The sequence below is a fragment of the Polyodon spathula genome, chromosome 14 (assembly GCF_017654505.1).
Source record: "Polyodon spathula isolate WHYD16114869_AA chromosome 14, ASM1765450v1, whole genome shotgun sequence".
Taxonomy (NCBI): Eukaryota; Metazoa; Chordata; class Actinopteri; order Acipenseriformes; family Polyodontidae; genus Polyodon; species Polyodon spathula.
This window is the reverse complement of record NC_054547.1, coordinates 28,763,470-28,781,406: the sequence shown is the minus strand read 5'-3', so window position 1 is coordinate 28,781,406 and position 17,937 is coordinate 28,763,470. Positions and strand designations below refer to the sequence as shown.

The 17,937-nt window shown below is 38.3% G+C and overlaps 1 protein-coding gene across 1 annotated transcript; it reads left to right on the top strand.

The window, feature by feature from the left end:
- Nucleotides 1–804: 804 nt before the first annotated feature.
- On the top strand, nucleotides 805–16,341 carry LOC121327145 (melanotransferrin-like). The gene is made up of 16 exons (XM_041270988.1): nucleotides 805–1,076; nucleotides 2,903–3,057; nucleotides 3,653–3,752; nucleotides 4,754–4,939; nucleotides 5,108–5,267; nucleotides 5,845–5,912; nucleotides 6,233–6,420; nucleotides 6,723–6,906; nucleotides 7,660–7,811; nucleotides 8,065–8,161; nucleotides 10,195–10,389; nucleotides 11,905–12,061; nucleotides 12,277–12,344; nucleotides 12,762–12,949; nucleotides 13,133–13,322; nucleotides 13,980–16,341. The coding sequence occupies exons 1-16, from the start codon at nucleotides 1,028–1,030 to the stop codon at nucleotides 14,045–14,047; spliced, it is 2,205 nt and encodes a 734-aa protein (XP_041126922.1). The 5' UTR covers nucleotides 805–1,027; the 3' UTR covers nucleotides 14,048–16,341.
- The last annotated feature ends 1,596 nt before the right edge of the window (nucleotides 16,342–17,937 follow it).

Below are 17,937 nucleotides of genomic sequence, written 5' to 3'. Positions count from 1 at the left end.
CACTTGCAACAGACAGTCACAAAATCTTTGAAGTTTTACCATTCTGTGCACAACATACTTTCGTAGAAAGCAGACCATGTTGGCTAGGTTGTTTGCATTCCTGCAGGCATATGCGCTTCTTTGAAGCCTTCGCTCCTGTGGAAACGAAACAGGCATCCTCCTTGCAGCAAGAAGAGGTTACATTATCACCTGCAAAGTCCTCTGTTGTGCAGGGAAGCAACACAAAAAACACCAACATTTTAATGAAGGGTTAATGGGGTTACTGCTTTTTTGAAATATGCATCCATTTTTCATTGGCTAACTACATTGGCTGAGGTGACAGACACACATGTTTACCTGTTGGATTCATGGCTACATGACTAAAATGTACAGTAGAAATAAAGTCCCAAGTTATTTGTTTATTTACTATACTACTGCTGCATTTCTTTCCTACTGCCTTGTATAATAGGACATAAACCTACCGGTAGAGATGTGCCAAACTTTAACTTTAGTTTTTTGCTGTTTTGTAATTTAACGTAGTGGATTTGTTTATTGTAAGTGAACATACTGTTTACAAACAATTACCGTTTCTATTTTTTTTAAAAAAGGCAGCATACATCAAATAAATAAAACGTGTAGCCTGAGGCACAAAGTTATTCTTTATATAAAACTCCTTTAGATAAACTAAAGTGGTAGGTCTGTTTAACTTGACATGCCTATGTTTAATAAGGAGAGACCCTTCCACGGCCACATAAAAGCTCCTTGTGTGAACCGTTTTGAAGTGCAGCCAATTTTTCTGACGTGTCATATTCAGGTGTAGCCCACCCTCTTGAGTTCCATTCGAAAACTTTTATTACAAAAAGCTACTGTGAAGATGACGTCTTGAGATGTTAAATGGTAGGGATATCATATAAGTAAATTTCAGATAATTACATGTCTGGAGTTTGGAGTTTAACCCCGAAAGTCACTGGATTTAAATTAACACATCGAGTAGGTATAAAACTAAGAGGGAGCTGAAAAGTAACGTTCAACGGACTCAGCCATCACCATGAAGACGTGCACTGTTCTATGTTATTTTCTTTATACGCTACAGGCAGGTAAGTAAATCATAGCCTAACACAAAATAATCCAGCTCTTGAAGTGTAGGGAGGCTATATGTAATAGGACAGGGTAATTTGTTTTGAATGTAACCAAAACAGCGTTTCATTAGATAGTCATCATAAACGGAAGTTTGATTAATGTTCATTATCAAACGTTGTTTTTAATTTAAACTTTGTGTATATATATATATATATATATATATATATATATATATATATATATATATATATATATATATACCGCAAAATAGCGCCTCTCTCTCTCTCTCTCTCTCTCTCTCTCTCTCTCTCTCTCTCTCTCTATATATATATATAGAAACACAAATGTAAAACATGTTTATAAAAACAATTTATTGTGAGTTTCGTTACTGGCGGATGCTTTGATTGATGAATCCTAGCAAAAGGTAATTTCCTCTTAAGAATTTAGAAACATATATATGAGCAACAATTAGAAACGATAAAATAACTGTGGCATGGTACTATGGGAATGTTGCTTTAACATGATTATGATGGCTGTCTATAATTAAAGTCCAGATTAGATCATTTGAAATCCAGTTTTCAAACTAAAAGAAGGCAGGTGCTTATTTTACTGTTCGTTATTTTTAAGCTCCTGCTGTGTTAGACGAATAGTGTCATCAGAAGTGTCGCAACTAGTCAGAGCGCATGCCTACTTATTTTTTTTCGCCATGTTTGAATCTTGTCTGTCAAAGTGTGTCGTATTTCAGTTGTTTTGTATTGAAATGTAATAATGAAAAGGTCAGCGAAATACCTGGTTTCTTTGGACAGCAATGCGTACTAAAGGCTAAACTTTTGAAAGATGTAGATACAAATGAATTATATAGTAACGTTGGACTTAGCTGTTTAACTAGGTGTTAAAAACTAGTTGGGGGGCAGTGGTTTTGGTTTTGTATCGCAAAATTATTGCACTTGTATGCCTCATGTCCATTTGTAACTCGAGGATTCACTTTTGCATCACTCTACATAAGTATAGACAGTAAAGATTTTGAAAAGCACATATAAATATTAGCGGGACTTGTGGATTAATGTATGCACACAACGACGGATTAAATACATTTTATTTTGCGGCAAAGCAACATGTGAAATAACCTAGATAAATAATTATTACTATAAATTGTTTACCGAGTCCCGTGCCTCGAGTGCCTTAGCTTGCTACGGCCTTGATACTCACTGAATATGATTTTACAATGTGCTTGTCCCTCAAATTAAGCCTTATAAAGTATATTAAGTACTACATGTACACATAAGATTAACATTTTTTATTTTTATTTTGTATGTATGCTGAAATAATAATAAAAAATCCAATAGCTTTCAAAAACATTATTTCATCACCTGACTAGATGACACTCCTCTGTACTGCTGCATACCACTAACTAAAATTAACTTAATTTTCAACTTAGGAGTCAATTACTTGCCTCGTGCTGGTAGGGTACCAGTATTCTAACTTTTTTTTTGTTTAGTAAATTCGGTCGCCCATGATTGCACGTTATTGCTTTATTACAATTGTGCAGCATACTCCAGTAAACCATTTTGTAAGGCCATATTTACAAATACACAGCAGTACCAAAAAAAGAAATACTAACAAAAAATAAGAAAACATATCGAAATGTTTATTAAAAGTGACCCTACATGCACTGAATCATTTCGTAAAGGATTCGTAACGGTACGTTTCCTTTGACTTTCCTTTGCTCTGGAGCGAAAAGTGTAGGGAATTAGTAAACTGTCTTACACCTGGTTCTGAAGTTATGAATTCTATATACAGTATATGATAAATTAAATACTTTTCTGCCAATTTGTTTTCCTAGTTTCTAGCCTGAGCAAGCTGAGATGGTGTACAACCTCAGACCTAGAACTGAGAAAATGCCAAGACATGATGAAGGCTTTCAGTGATGCCAATATCAAACCTGCCCTGGAGTGTGTGAATAGGGGCTCCTCAGAAAACTGTGCATACTCCATTTCGGTAAGCATAGTCGAAGCTGTCCAGGAAATGTATTTAAAAAAGTTAAACATGATTATTCATATTGACCTTCGCTATGCGAAGAGCTGATAAAGTCATTGAGCCACTTTATTGCTGCTACCCCAGGGTTAGGTTTTTATTTGTGGTGCTCATCCTTATAGCGTATTTTAAAAAAGTAGCAGAAAACAAAAGTAGCAACACTAAACCTCCATCATAACTTACAGTACAGAAGCTGTCAATTTCTTAAATTAAGGAAATTATTTTAGCTGCAGTAAAACATATGCAGTGGATAGTGAAGTTTGCTGCAGAGCTTATTAAATTGCCTTTGTTTGCATGCAGCCCTTGCTGTGGTGACACTATGAATTGGGCACCACCTACATTGCCATCAACATTTCATTAAAAGACAAAGTGATGCTTCTGATTTCGTGCCTAGGTGGTTGCTTTGCCTGCTCAAAAGATGATCTTACAATGAAGCCAGCAGCAAACCTGCAAGACAAACTCTGTGAACAACGAGAGAATTATTTGTGGTTTTAGTACAGCTATGTCCTGCTTGAAGTGCTTCAGTTAATACATGAACCTACTTTCCTGATACCTCCAGACTAACCAGGCAGACGCAGTGACACTGGATGGAGGATTTATTTACGAAGCTGGGAAGAAGTTTAACCTCAAACCCGTGACTGGAGAAGTGTATGACGAAGGTAACTTGAATTTGATATACTGAATGTGGACGGGTTGTATAAATAAATATATCTCAATCATAGACGATTGATTTGAGACACCCACTTTTCCTCGGTGCATTGAGATATGTTATCACAAGGATCACGATGAATGCATTTTTCCATGAAATGTCGATTTATCTACAAAAAAAACTGATATGACGAGACAACAGAGCTATGTGCAGATATCAGCACGACTAAAACACCAGAGTAGAGATCATTACTGAATAAAACACACAACTTCAAGTGTGATATTTAAACCATTTATAACTTTAAAAAGGCAGTTTACTTGCAGTTTTAGGACCGAGCAATCCTTTGATTCCTCACCCCTTGTAAAAAAAATCCAACCAAGACTGCAGTGGCTGAATAGCCTGCCATCACACCTGCCATTGCTTAGCCAGCTCAGCCATTTTAGAAGCACAGTTACAGTAAACAAGCTGTGTGCCTGTTTGTAACACACTTCAGATGTGTTTAAGGCACTGATTTTTGCTTCACGTATCACACCTAAGGTATATTCATAACTAATGAATGACAGAAGTCATAATCTCAGAGAAATGAAGAGAAAGTGGTAATCTCAGAGGAATGAAGAAAAAGGGGTCGACATAATAGAAAATCACTTTTTAAGACTCTCTAAAAAGGTCTAGGAAAAATAACCACTCAAAACGACAGACGGCTAGTGCAGACCAGTAAAAAGAACTCCACTATATATAGTCTTGACTGTATGTAAGTTTTGTCATTAGGGTTTTGTCTTTTAAAGGTTATTTGGAGGTTGGGTTGATCAGACCCCCCCTCCCTTGGATAAGACCCTGTGGATTTTGTTAATTTTATTTAGATGTGATCTGTGAATAACCACAAATACAATCCAGGGGATTCCCCAGTGCTGCAAAAATTGGACTACAGTTTATCCCAGTGAGATACAGGGATAATACATTTTTAGATTGACATACAATTTAACTTTTACATTTGTTCTTGTACACCTTTAGTATCACAAGGCACCTATTTAGCTGTGGCTGTGGTCAGAAAGAACAATACTGAAATCAACATTAACAACCTGAAAGGGAAGAAGTCCTGTCACACCGGGCTGAGCCGCACTGTAGGGTGGAATGTCCCTGTTGGGTATCTCATTGACAGCGGCAGGATGTCTGTGATGAACTGCAATATTCCACAGGGTAAGGAGTTGTCTAACCTTGGAGATAATTTCTTCTTGTTGCTTTTTGTTAGTATAAAGCTTTAAAATGGAGGTGTTGTTTTTGTAGTTCCATTTTTGGGTGAATTGTAGGACCACATTGTTTAACACTCTCCCAGAGTGCTAAGCCTGTTCTTTTATCACTTTGCAGCTGTGAGTGAGTATTTCTCAGCCAGCTGTGTCCCTGGTGCTGGTGTTAGCGGCTACCCACCATCCCTCTGCCAGTTATGCATAGGTGATGAAAATGGGGGGAACAGATGTGCGAAAAGTTCTCAGGAGGAGAGATATGCTGATTATAGCGGTGCTTTCAGGTGAGGGAATTTTGATAAAAGATGTTGCAGCTTGTCCTCCCCCAAGGAGGCTGTGTGGTCCAGTGGTTAAAGAAAGGGGCCTGTAACCAGGAGGTCCCCAGTTCAAATCCCCGCTCAACCACTGACTCATTGTGTGACACCCTGAGCAAGCCACTTAACCTCCTTGTGCTCTGTCTTTTGGGTGAGATGTTGTTGTAAGTGACTCTGCAGCTGATGCATAGTTCACATAACCTAGTCTCTGTAAGTCGCCTTGGGTAAAGGCGTCTGTTAAATAAACGAATAATAATAAAAAAGAAGAGTTAATATACCTTAATTGTTAGAATGATATATATTTTTTTATAAGTACAAAATAACATAACAAGCTTCGTGGTGCTTTCAGACAATGTATATAATGTATTAGCATAACAAGACTAGACAAAACTTTTTCAGTACGATTACAGATTACAGCCAAATCACTTATCACAACAGGGCGTGGTCCCAGCTGGTTTTGATTAGCAAGTCTAATGTAGTTGCTATTTTACTGTATATTACTTTGCTGGTGAATTACATTAAAAAACACAATTCTGTTCTATCACAGGTGTTTGGCTGAAGGTGCTGGTGATGTTGCATTCGTCAAGCACACAACTGTGGCTGACAACACCAACGGTAGGTTTAAGATACTATGTACTAGAGCTCTCTTATTCCCAGTCACTTAAAACATGTGACGTGATGAATGAATAATATCATTAAAACAAGCAGGTGTATCATTCATCTCGTTTGTTCAGAGAATGGTGGTCCTCTACAATAACCAATGACTTTGGGAACTGTTGTTCGTGTGTTTTACCCCAGGCTGAATTTATTTTGTTTTGGAAGGTGTTTTGTACTGTTTTGGTGAAAACTGCATTTTGGTATGAAGATAAACTAGGCCCTTTGCCACAAATTGTCTATTCAGCCTTCCAACAGATCTGCAATTTTTTGCGTTTCAGGAGTAAATCCAGCCGCGTGGGCCAAGGACCTGAAGTTAAATGATTTCCAGCTCTTGTGTCGTGATGGGTCGCGTGCTGAGATTAACAGCTACGCAGGGTGCAACTTGGCTAAGGTTCCTGCCCATGCAGTAGTTGTCAGACCTGACACTGATGGTGAAGAGGTGTTCAGGATGTTGCAGGCTGGGCAGGTCCATTGAATTCTCTTTACTACTTAAAATTTATTTCAGTAGGCTGAGGTCCCAATCCATTTAATGATGGATTATAATGTTCTGGGCTATTGTTTAAAAAGTAAGTCACTACAAATGTCGTTTGAATTGCTTAAAACACTTTTTTTTACTATTTTCAGTGGTGTTGGCAATCATTCGGAGTGGTTCTGGGCTAGCAGAGTTGAAAGGGCAGATTGTCACATGATAACCCAGCAGTTAGAGCTTTCTGAAGAGGGCCCGCAGTTGTACTAGAGGAGTAACATTTCCCCTTTTCTTACCTTCAGAGGCAGTTTGGTAGCGATCACAATATTGGCTTCAGGATGTTTGACTCCTCTGTTTATGGGGGTAAAGATCTTTTGTTCAAAGATTCCACCATTAGGCTGATTGCAATTGAAAATCAGAGCTACCAGGACTGGCTGGGAGAGGAGTACCTACATGCTCTGAGTGGGTTGGACTGCAGCCCAGACAGTAAGGAACAACTCTATTCAGAACTTTAACACCAATGCACAGGATCAATATGTCTGATTTAAAACGGAACCATGTTTGCCCAGCTAAAAACTAACAACTTACCACTGACTAGTCATATTATGGAACTCAATTAGCAAATCTAAACCTACCAGCATTCCATTGCCAGAACTATACTGAAATTATCCAGAAATCATTTTGTTAATTAACTTTCCTTTCTGATCTGTCCAGCTGCACAGTCCTACACGTTATTAACACTATTGTGCATTGCATGGGGCATGTTGGAGTTTTTAATTAGACATGCTTAAAAGCCTGTTTTTGCAGCTTTTAATAGAGTTTCTAATAATATCTGCTTGAATGCCTTTTAAAGTTATATGTTTCTCAATTACTATATTAGACATTTATGCAGGATGACGGCTCCAGGCATACCATTTGTAGTGTGACCTGTAGTGCTTGTAGTACATCTTTTATAGTACATAGCTCTGTTACACTGTCATATTTTATGTAAAGAAAGCATCCTGATTCATCAGTACACAATGAATCATTACACCCAAATTACACACAACAGAAAATAATTGTGTTTTTTTTTTTTGTTTGTTTGTTTTTGCCAGGTTACATTATCTTAAGCAAAAATAAAGTATATGTTGTGTAGCTTAACTGTTTAATTAGGTAAACCAGTTTAAAATTAAAAAAAAAAAAAAATTCACTTTACAAAAATAAATAAATAAAAAAAGTATTATATTTATTTACTTTCAGGACTGCCGGAATATCTGCGTTGGTGCACTCTGTCCCGTGGTGAGCTGTTAAAATGTGCCGATATGGCTCTGAGCTTTTCAAACAAAAACCTGAAGCCAAAGATTCAGTGTGTCTCGGGGGCCTCTCCTGAAGACTGCATGCAGAAAATTAAGGTATGACCTTAAACACCACTGCAATACAGTGAATCCAAAACAGTGCATGGGGGGGAATGGAACGTTTGTTAATTGTGTGTTTCTAAGCTTCATTTGTAATGTAGAGAGTTTAGCACTCTGCTAACAGGCTTTGCAAACCCAAACAGCTTTCTGGTTCTGTGTACACAGGTCTCACTGTGACTGGTGTGGCCTGGCAGGATGACCTCATGTGCCCTGCTCTCCTAGACTCCTGAACGTTTGTTTTTTCTTGCAGAAAAAGGAGGTTGATGCAATTACACTGGACGGTGGATTTATTTACACTGCAGGAAAAACCTATGGCCTTGTTCCAGCTGCCGGAGAGAGCTATGCTTGTAAGTCTATTTATAATCTGCTTAAAGAAAATTATAAGGGACGAAAAAAACAAGCTTTTATAAATGAAACTACTAATAACCTCAAACAGATATAGAGCCCAGCCTGTGGGAAAAGACAACTGACTTTGAACTGGGAGATGCAGCTTTTTATATATCACACAATATAAACCAGGCGTGACATTTGCATCAGCTCTGTCAGTGAGAGATAATGGATAGTGTGATGAATACAGCATTATAAGGTAGATTTAGACTAAGATTTTTTTTTTTCCAAAAGCCACAATAAAAACAGTGCTTACATAACCAGCACAGAAAAGGAGGTGCTAAGACTGTAGAGGCAATCTTGCTTAGTGAGGGGATTTCATGAGTTTGAGTAAGCAGAGTATAACCACTCTGGTATTTATGTTACTAAGGCAATCTTTTAAATAGCTATGACTTTCCACCTAAAAAAAACAAAACAAACTAGTAACAATTTTAATTGATCTGTTTGGGAGATGTGTGTACTGTGTACACAGCACTATGGCAAAGAGCAGATTTTTTCTTGGAATATATATTATGGCGTACCTTCTGGCGTACAGTCTCTAACAAGAAGTTGTGCTTCATGTTTATGGTGTTAGTGAATGATGACCCCCCTGCACATAAAACAGGAGGCATTTGAGAAAAGGGAAGACTCACAGAGAAATATTTTATGTTCCTCAATAAAGCACTTGCTTTGGATTTTGCACAAATATTTTTAATTTGTGAAGGAGGCTAATTGCTAGGTAAACATAAAACTAGGGTTTGAATTTATAACAAAGATGCTTTTGTAGGCAGGATTGCTACAAAATACAATACTAACTAACTAACTACAGAAATATTTCCTCACAGTGAGATACCTTCGGGTGTTACAGTACTGGAGGTTAGTTTTCCAAGTATCTACTGTACCAAACTAAAATTAGTGACTGAGTCAGACTGGCTGGCTGGCTACCTCCCCAGAGGCGAGGCAAACCCAGCTTGTATATAATGCTAAAATTGCCATGGGAACAGGAGTTTTCCCGATATCTCTCATCACAACTACAGTAGAAACCTTATTCCTGTCAATCACTTTTATACATGTACAAGTTTTGAAAACCAAAAAAAAAAAGTTTGGTGGAGTTTTTTTTTAGGAAAAAACTGTCATACCCTATTGTAATGGAGTGATGCTGGGCAGAAATGTGCAACCATGCACCCTCCAAGCCACCATCTTATCCACTGCAGAAATCAGGCAGGCTAGTTTACCTGAGCATATTGGAAAGCCAATGCCTCACACAGCTCTACTATAAATAAACCTGTCCATGTACTTCAAAAAGAACACCAAATAAACTCCAGAAAGTGAGGTATGTGAGTACACTAATGAATCAGGTACTTTATTTCTTATACCATATAAGAACATAAGAACATAAGAAAGTTTACAAACGAGAGGAGGCCATTCGGCCCATCTTGCTCGTTTGGTTGTTAGTAGGTTATTGATCCCAGAATCTTATCAAGCAGCTTCTTGAAGGATCCCAGGGTGTCAGCTTCAACAACATTACTGGGGAGTTGATTCCAGACCCTCACAATTCTCTGTGTAAAAAAGTGCCTCCTATTTTCTATTATGAATGCCCCTTTGTCTAATCTCCATTTGTGACCCCTGGTCCTTGTTTCTTTTTTCAGGCTGAAAAAGTCCCTTGGGTCAACACTGTCAATACCTTTTAGAATTTTGAATGCTTGAATTAGGTCTGAACAATCACTCTTGCTTAATTAGTGTCCACTGTTGAATAAAGGTTCCATTTATATACCTGTTCGCTATGTGCCCTTTGTCTCTATGAATACACACACACACACACACACACACACACACACACACACACACACACACACACACACACACACACACAGTATATATAGAGGTCACATCCACACAACTAATGTAGTAGGATTTCTTTAAGTAGTAGTGGTTGCTTTATCCACAAGTCTCTGTACTTCAGTTGTATTAAAAGAATATTGGCTTAAAGACTGAATAGTTTCTCTGCTTTCAGACGATGTGCAGGGGGGTACATACTATGCTGTGGCGGTGGTAAAGAGGTCCGGCCACGACGGATTTACATTCAATGAACTGAAAGGAAGGAAGTCCTGCCACACTGGCTACCAGAGGACAGCTGGCTGGAATATTCCTATAGGAACTCTTATAGAGAATGGGTTTATAAGACCTGATAACTGTGACTTCCCCAAAGGTAAGCCAAAAGTCTTACTGTATGCTATTTTAATACTGTGTTTTTTCCATACAGAATATGAAAACATTCTTGAATAATGGTGTAATAAAGTCAATATTTCTGATGTTGTATATTCACACTCATATTAACACTTTGATTTTCATTAAACAACAGCAACTACCTTTTTGGTATCATGCAGACAAGTTGTATGTACAATATAACATTTAAATAAGTAAGGTGACCATATGCCTTGTGTTCAGTGGGACAGTTTGTGATAGTTCAGGCTTTTCACCTCACAACCCTGGTAAACGTAGTCCTGCTTCTCTTTAAAGGCAAGAATGGTACCTGAGACAGCAGGTAAAATGTACCAGAATGCAATGGGTTGCAAGTTGAAAAGCCTGAACTATTCAAAACTGTCCCGCTGAACACAGAGCCATATGGTCACCTTATAAATAAGGGTTCATAGACAAGTTTTTCCTGTCACAGAGTATACACCCTGCATGCACAGGCAAAGGTAACAGTATAAAACTGGCTTGAAATAAATGTGTAGCAGTAAGCAGTTCTGAGTTGTTTACCGCTAGTTTTGTGAGAATACCGCTAGTGTCAGAGAATATATGCCCCCTCCCTGAATATTTGTTCCCCCAGGAAATATATTCGTTCCCCCTTGCAACCAATATTTGAGAATGTTGGTTTCCCTTCGTAATATTTATACCGCCTGACTCTTAATTCCTTCTTTGCGTATAAGTCTATATCCATGCATTTCCAACTAAATCCTTAATCTTAAAACCACTTTCTCTAACCCGAACACTAGCCCTAAACTTGTACTATCCATTCCTCTCTGACAGGTCCAGCCTCCCCTAGAACGTTACACACAAGCACTGCTCACATTTATTAGCATTATACATCCACAATTTACATAAAAAGCAGTTAAATAACAAACGTGTATGTGGGGTGGAACACATATATTTGCTGGTGGGAACAAATATTAAGGGGGATCAATGTTTGTTTACATTGGTAGCATTACAATTATTTTTTCTTCTTTGAAAGTATTCCTTTGCCTTGCTTTAAATAAGGCCTTGTAAGTCATAGCAGGGCTGCGCAATTTGTGATAGCCCAAAGGCCTTAACCTGCGATAACCCCTTACAGCATGGTTTGTTTATAAGAAGTTGAATTCTTGTATTCTGATAAGTAAATTATCTGTTCTAGATAAGCCTGATTTATGTTTAATTATCTCATGCAAGCGTGACCAAATTGGCCCACTTTTTTCTTTGAATCGAAAATGTAAATTACACAACCTTTACTTCCCTGCATTACCTAGTTAGTCTTCCCCATAGGGTGGTCTTATATATCGAGGCTGTAGGTTGACGTAATGCAGAAAAACTGTACGCTGACTGCAATGTTAACTAGAGGGAATGCCTTTTAATGCCTTGATTATTGTGTCTTATCCTTGTGTAAGTGCTGGTTTATTGATGACTGAGCTTGCGAAAAGCTTCAAGTCATTGTTTGGGTTTCATTTTGTTTATCAATTCCTTTCAGCCACTGGGAGCTTCTTCAGTGCCAGTTGTGTGCCTGGAGCCAATCAGCCAGGCTTCCCGTCCAGCCTGTGTGAACTTTGCAAGGGGGATACTAATGGGAATAATAAGTGTGAACGCAGCAACAACGAGCTTTACTATGGTTACAATGGAGCTTTCAGGTAACCGAAAACAAACAGCATTTTGAGTTTTATTGACTAACAGAGGAATGTGTGTTAACGCGTTACATAACATGCTGTAGGGTTCGCAACAAACACATTACATGTTGAAAAATGTATTGTTGTCATACCATGTGTTCTGTAAGCAACAGTCAATTGAATATCTCAGTTGAGTCTGTTTTTATACATAAGCAGACTCCCTTGTTCCCTCTTGGCAGGTGTCTGGCAGAAGGTAGCGGGGAAGTTGCCTTTGTGAAGCACACCACAGTCTTTGACAACACTGATGGTGAGTTCCTGAAAAGCTTTTATTTTGTGTCTTACATATTTATTTTCGATGCAAAATAATATCACACTGCTCTTAAGAAAATAATGCAAAAAAATATTCCCCATTAGCTTTCTAACTAAGATTCTATTAATCAAAATGAATTCATTAGAGCTGACTTGTGTTTTGGGGTTTCCACGGGGAGTGTCACATTGACGCCCGTTGGCTAGGGAGGTAAAATCTGTAGGGACTTTTTGTCTTCACTGGGCTACAGCGGTCCATACAGCCAAGGAGCTCAGTGAGCTAAGATGGACACCTGCAGGGTCAAGCGCCCAGTTGTAAAAAGGTTGGCTTTTAAGAATGTTTACAAGTTTTTAAGCAATTTCAGAATGACCCTGTGTCATTTTGTCTTTCATGTTTACTGAACGTTTCATTTATCAGGTAAAAACACTGAGTCTTGGGCAGCAGGCCTGCGGCACATGGATTTCGAGCTTCTATGTCCAAACGGAGCGCGTGCACCAGTGACTGAATATGCAAAGTGTAACTTAGCTCTAGTTCCTGGCCATGCAGTCATGGTCCACCCAGAAATGAACACCTATGCAGTGTATGGACTCCTCAGTAAAGCTCAGGTAAGATTCAGTTAAGCTGGGCCTAAAAAAATACAAATTGAATAGCAAAGTGAGTACAATTTATGTGTATGATATTGTCTTCTTGCGATAGCTTTGAATTCACTTTTTTTTCACCTCTTGGGACTCCAAGGCATTTCTAACTGCTCTTCTTAACAAGGCAACATTTTTGCTCTTCCTATCCAGGATTTCTTTGGAAATGACAACAATCCCAACGGATTCAGCATGTTCGATTCCTCCAAGTATCAAGGGACGGATTTGATCTTCAAAGATTCAACGCTCCAGATCACGGGTGTTGGGGAGAAAAAGACGTATGACAAATGGCTTGGGCAAGGCTACATGGCGTCTTTGAAAGTGCTGGAGTGTTCGGCCGCCGGTGTGTATTTTTTATGATTGATTCTTTTATTACTGGTAGATAGCAAACAAAACAACAACCAAGAAAAAAAATACAGATTGATTCTAATATTATCAGAGATAAAACATATGCAGCAATAATACCAAACTATCATCAATGGCATGACAATGGCAGTGAATTAATACTAAGGTAATGGCAGCAAACGAGCAGGTTGAATAATACATCTGTAGTTTTTAGGATTTGACACATCAGTGGTGCTGTGAACTAAAACACAGTGATAATCAAATGCAGTACCATGGTACCATATCAGAACAAGTGTTAAGCTGTAGTCTGGGGGCAACAAGCAGCCCCTTGGGTGCAAGATGTGGCCAACCTGGTACCCCCAGGTAAACTGTACACTATAACTAGCCTACAAATCGACAGCATTTGCGACCTACATGAATAAAAAAAATGTTTCAGACAAGATTCAGAGATGTTTGTGTTAGTGATGTTTGAATAACAGTGACTATAAACGTTTTTGGGAGAAAAGCTGATTGTGTTATTGAATCCATAAACCATTTTTTATCCTCTTTTGTGAGGACCGATGCTGTATCACTGTGCAATGTTTGTCCCAAATGCATTGTGTTGCCATTGCTGGTAATGTGTTTCACTTATGAGCTGTTTGCTATTGTTCCTCAGTTGTTTCCACCGCCTCAGTTGTCCTCGTCACTGCTCTGAGTTTCTTCCTGACGTGTTACAGCATTTGACCTACGACCCCACCAGGACTGCCCGCTGTGATCAAGAAAAAGAAAACCCCTCACAGATCTTCTCTATTCCAGTTCCGCTTGCTTGGTCTGAAGGTGTTAAAACATGTGTCAAAGGAATTCAAGCTAATCCATGCCTGTATGGCATTTATAATCCTGTTGTAAAAGTAAAATGTAAAATGCAGAATTTTGATACTTTTGGGGAGGATCATATAATTTCAGGTCTTTTGTAATAGCTGGAGATCAGTTTTGGGGAAGGATTGACATGTAACTGAAACAAGTGAATACAGTTGGATGCTATTTAGAGGTGGCTGGCTTTGAATCAGTTACACACTTTTGTTTACCCCTTTTACAGTGTGACACTGTAAAATCCATACCAGTGTGCTGCAGTATCCAGACCACTGTGCACTATTTGTAATAGTTGCTTATTTTCACAGTATGCAACTGTAATTATCCACCAAACCTATTCAAATGGCTGTCTAATTAAGATAAATCTTGCTGCTCCAAAGGCATTCATTTGTATCATTTAACATTCACTCCCCCATCTTGAGCTCTCCTTCTCTTTCATTAAAAACTGATAAGCATCAAGCAGGACTTTAGTCCTTATGGGGATGACCTGAACTCTTAAAACATTCTGCAGCGCTACACTCAAAAGAGCTTGATTTGGTGTTTGTTCAGGAGCACACACCTTGTGTGTGTATGAGAGTTTGGATCATCCCTAATGCCAACTATTCTTATTGCTTATTTCAATCTTAGCCTGTTAGACCCATTTTATTACAAAATCTGGGCTTATTTCTTCTCTGAAGACAACTGCCATATCAGAGTGTGTGTACTGCCTGTTGTACTAGAATGCTCCTTTAGGATTTCTAAAGGCAAATGCCATATCAGTGAGTATGCATTGCCTGTTACATAGTCTGCATTAGGGTTTCTAAAGGCAAGTGCCATATCAGTGAGTATGCATTGCCTGTTACATAGTCTGCATTAGGGTTTCTAAAGGCAAGTGCCATATCAGTGAGTATGCATTGCCTGTTACATAGTCTGCATTAGGGTTTCTAAAGGCAAGTGCCATATCAGTGAGTATGCATTGCCTGTTACGTAGTCTGCATCTTCCTTTAGGGTTTCTAAAGGCAAGTGCCATATCAGTGAGTATGCATTGCCTGTTACATGAGCTTTTTCTTTTGAACTATTTGATGGCACATGCCATATCAGGGTATATGCAGTCTTGCACTTTGTAGCCTCTAACTCGATAAGCTAATGCCATATCAGTGAATATGCATTACAGTATTATTCTGCCTGGCTTCATGATCCCTTACCCACTACAGGCAAAGGTGCTAACTGTGGCTTTTCCTGAAATAATGGTGTGTTCTCCCTAAGCACAAAGAATAATGCAGTTCAATTAAAGACCATGTAGTTTCCGATTGACTTTTTCATCTACCTGAGTTCAGGAGGTGCTCTTCAGTTCTAGTTGTTGCCGTAGAGATTCGCTACGTCACTTATACTGTTTGCCGATGGCTCTTACTGTACTTCTTTAAAGAGATTTTAGCAAATGTATCCTTGGTAATATACAACTAAATCTGAAAAAAACGCAATATTTGTGTAATTGCAATACGAACAACTCGGAATGATCTTAAAAAGTTAATTAACTCTCTCTTTTTTTTTTAATGACAAGTGACGATTAAGAAATCACAATTATAGTATGCTAAGTTTTAATTATTTGTTTGCATACATTCTACAGTGACGCAGAACAGTTAGAATAAGCAGCATTTCCATTCAAGCTTGGGTAGAACACTGCATTTTGACACAAACATTGTGAAAAAGTGATTTGTAGTTTTTGTAGAGCAACAACAGTATAATACAATTGTATGATCTACCATTAAAGAGAACTGGCAGTATGTGACACCTAAGCTTTTAGCTATTGCTTATGCTGCTAAAGCACAGTGTTCACTGTATGCTCGTCTACTGTACTTGAGTGCTATTGTAAATCTAATCATTGAGTTCTTTAGTGATTGGACATGTTCCATTGTCTTATGCTTAGTATAAGGTGCTCAGATACCATGTCAGTGTATATGTGCTGAACAACTACTTCGTTTTATATGACTGCTTGTGCTGAGATCCATATAAATTTGTACAATTGTACAATGAGATTACCTATATTTTTGTAACTAATCTTTAGTTGCCAGGCCTGTGCGTCTGTTTAAGTATAGCTACATATTGCATGTAATGTGTTAATTAAGACCAATAAATAACCCATTTTGAACCAACAATAAATGCATTTAACATATCTACAGTAACCTGTGCCAGTATTTAAGGACAACCACAAACTGAAAGAATGAGAAATAATTTATTGAATTGACTGACTTGAAAGACACATTTCTTTGTGATTGTTCATGTTAGGTGAGTGTTGGCCTTAATACTGCTTGGCCACTGGACATTTTGTTCCAGGGTAACTGCAGGAGTGGAGATCTGGATGATGGTGGAGATTACTAATTAACTTTGACAGAGAAATACACTGACAGACCAAAAAATGAGATAATGTAAGTTAAATCCCCTGTAATTAATAGGTTTGTTTTGACGTGAAATTTCAATTGGCTTTCAGTTGGTGCGGGTTCTAAACAACTATTCAAAAAACAATAACAGGAAAGCACAGGCATGGCAGTGCATTTACAAGGACAGGTTGGGGTTCCCATATAAACAGCATGACCTGTAACACAGTGTCTGCATTGACCGACGTGACCAGCAAGAATAGAAACGTTTGCAGAAAACTTTCACTGGACGTGTGAAATGTGGTTGTCCAAACCAATGAAATCCTCAACACTTGATAAGCCATTATCTGTTTCCACTTGAAAAATGCGCTGTGTATAAAGTTCAGCTTGCACTGCTGATTTTTACATAAGACAACATGTTGATCTTTAAACCTGGAGAAGGCGGCTTGACCCTCATTTCTTTCTGCCAAAAGATATTCAAAACCTTGAACTCATTAGCCACATATAATGTAATAGGACTGAAGATAAGATTGAAGAAAATACAAAGGTCTTTGCAAACAGAGTGAACTTACCTAGCATCGCAATAACAACTACCCCAAAACTGCAATAAAGGTATTTATTACATCACAATGTGCAGCTATATTACCCAATTGACATGTATCTGTTTTAACATATGTGAATCCAAGTTTCTGTTGTATTGGTGGCAGTAACTGATCTATAGATGAGGCTGGCTCTTACCATTCTTCAGACAATTAGGTTAGTCTAACCTGTGTTACATACAGTTATAATGAAAGTGAATCTGGCAACTAGAACTTGGGTCAAAGCACATTAATAGACTATAAAAAAGAAACGAGAGTAATTGCAGTTAGGACCATTCAGAATTATTGCGAACAATCTTGAGGTGTTATTATTTATTTGGATAACATTAAGAACATACAATATGTCCTTGAGCTTAGGTAGCAGTGTAAAATGGACGAGGGATTTATTGAACTTATAATACGGCATATACCTTTAGAAGAATTGACCCCGTAAAACAATAGTGAATAGCGATTCCGACACCTTTAACACTGCTACCCCACCTGAAGGACACCATAAGCAAGGTGTATAATTAACATTTCTCTTCACCTGGGTGCAGAAAGGAATTTTGCAACTTCAAATGGCGAAGGCCCTTGCAATGGTATTGGGAGAACAGTCAAGCAAAAGACTGCAAGATCAAGCTTGCAGCCTCCCACTGATGGTCAGATTGTAACCCATGAAGACAAGTGTTCATTCTGCAAGACTGCCTCTGACAGCATAACCTTCATCTTTGTAGCCGGAAAAGACATCATGGCCAATGCTGAACACTTAAAACATAGGTTCATGTCTGCATTAATCATAAAAGAGACTAAACACCTGCATAGATTCATCCCA

What these genes read in the sequence shown, in the direction of transcription:
- LOC121327145 (XM_041270988.1), top strand. Translation starts at nt 1,028, where the DNA reads ATGAAGACGTGCACTGTTCTATGTTATTTTCTTTATACGCTACAGGCA. An exon ending in GATTATAGCGGTGCTTTCAG is followed by an intron (nt 5,268 to 5,844) that starts GTGAGGGAATTT and finishes GTTCTATCACAG; the next exon opens with GTGTTTGGCTGAAGGTGCTG. An exon ending in GCTGGAGTGTTCGGCCGCCG is followed by an intron (nt 13,323 to 13,979) that starts GTGTGTATTTTT and finishes ATTGTTCCTCAG; the next exon opens with TTGTTTCCACCGCCTCAGTT.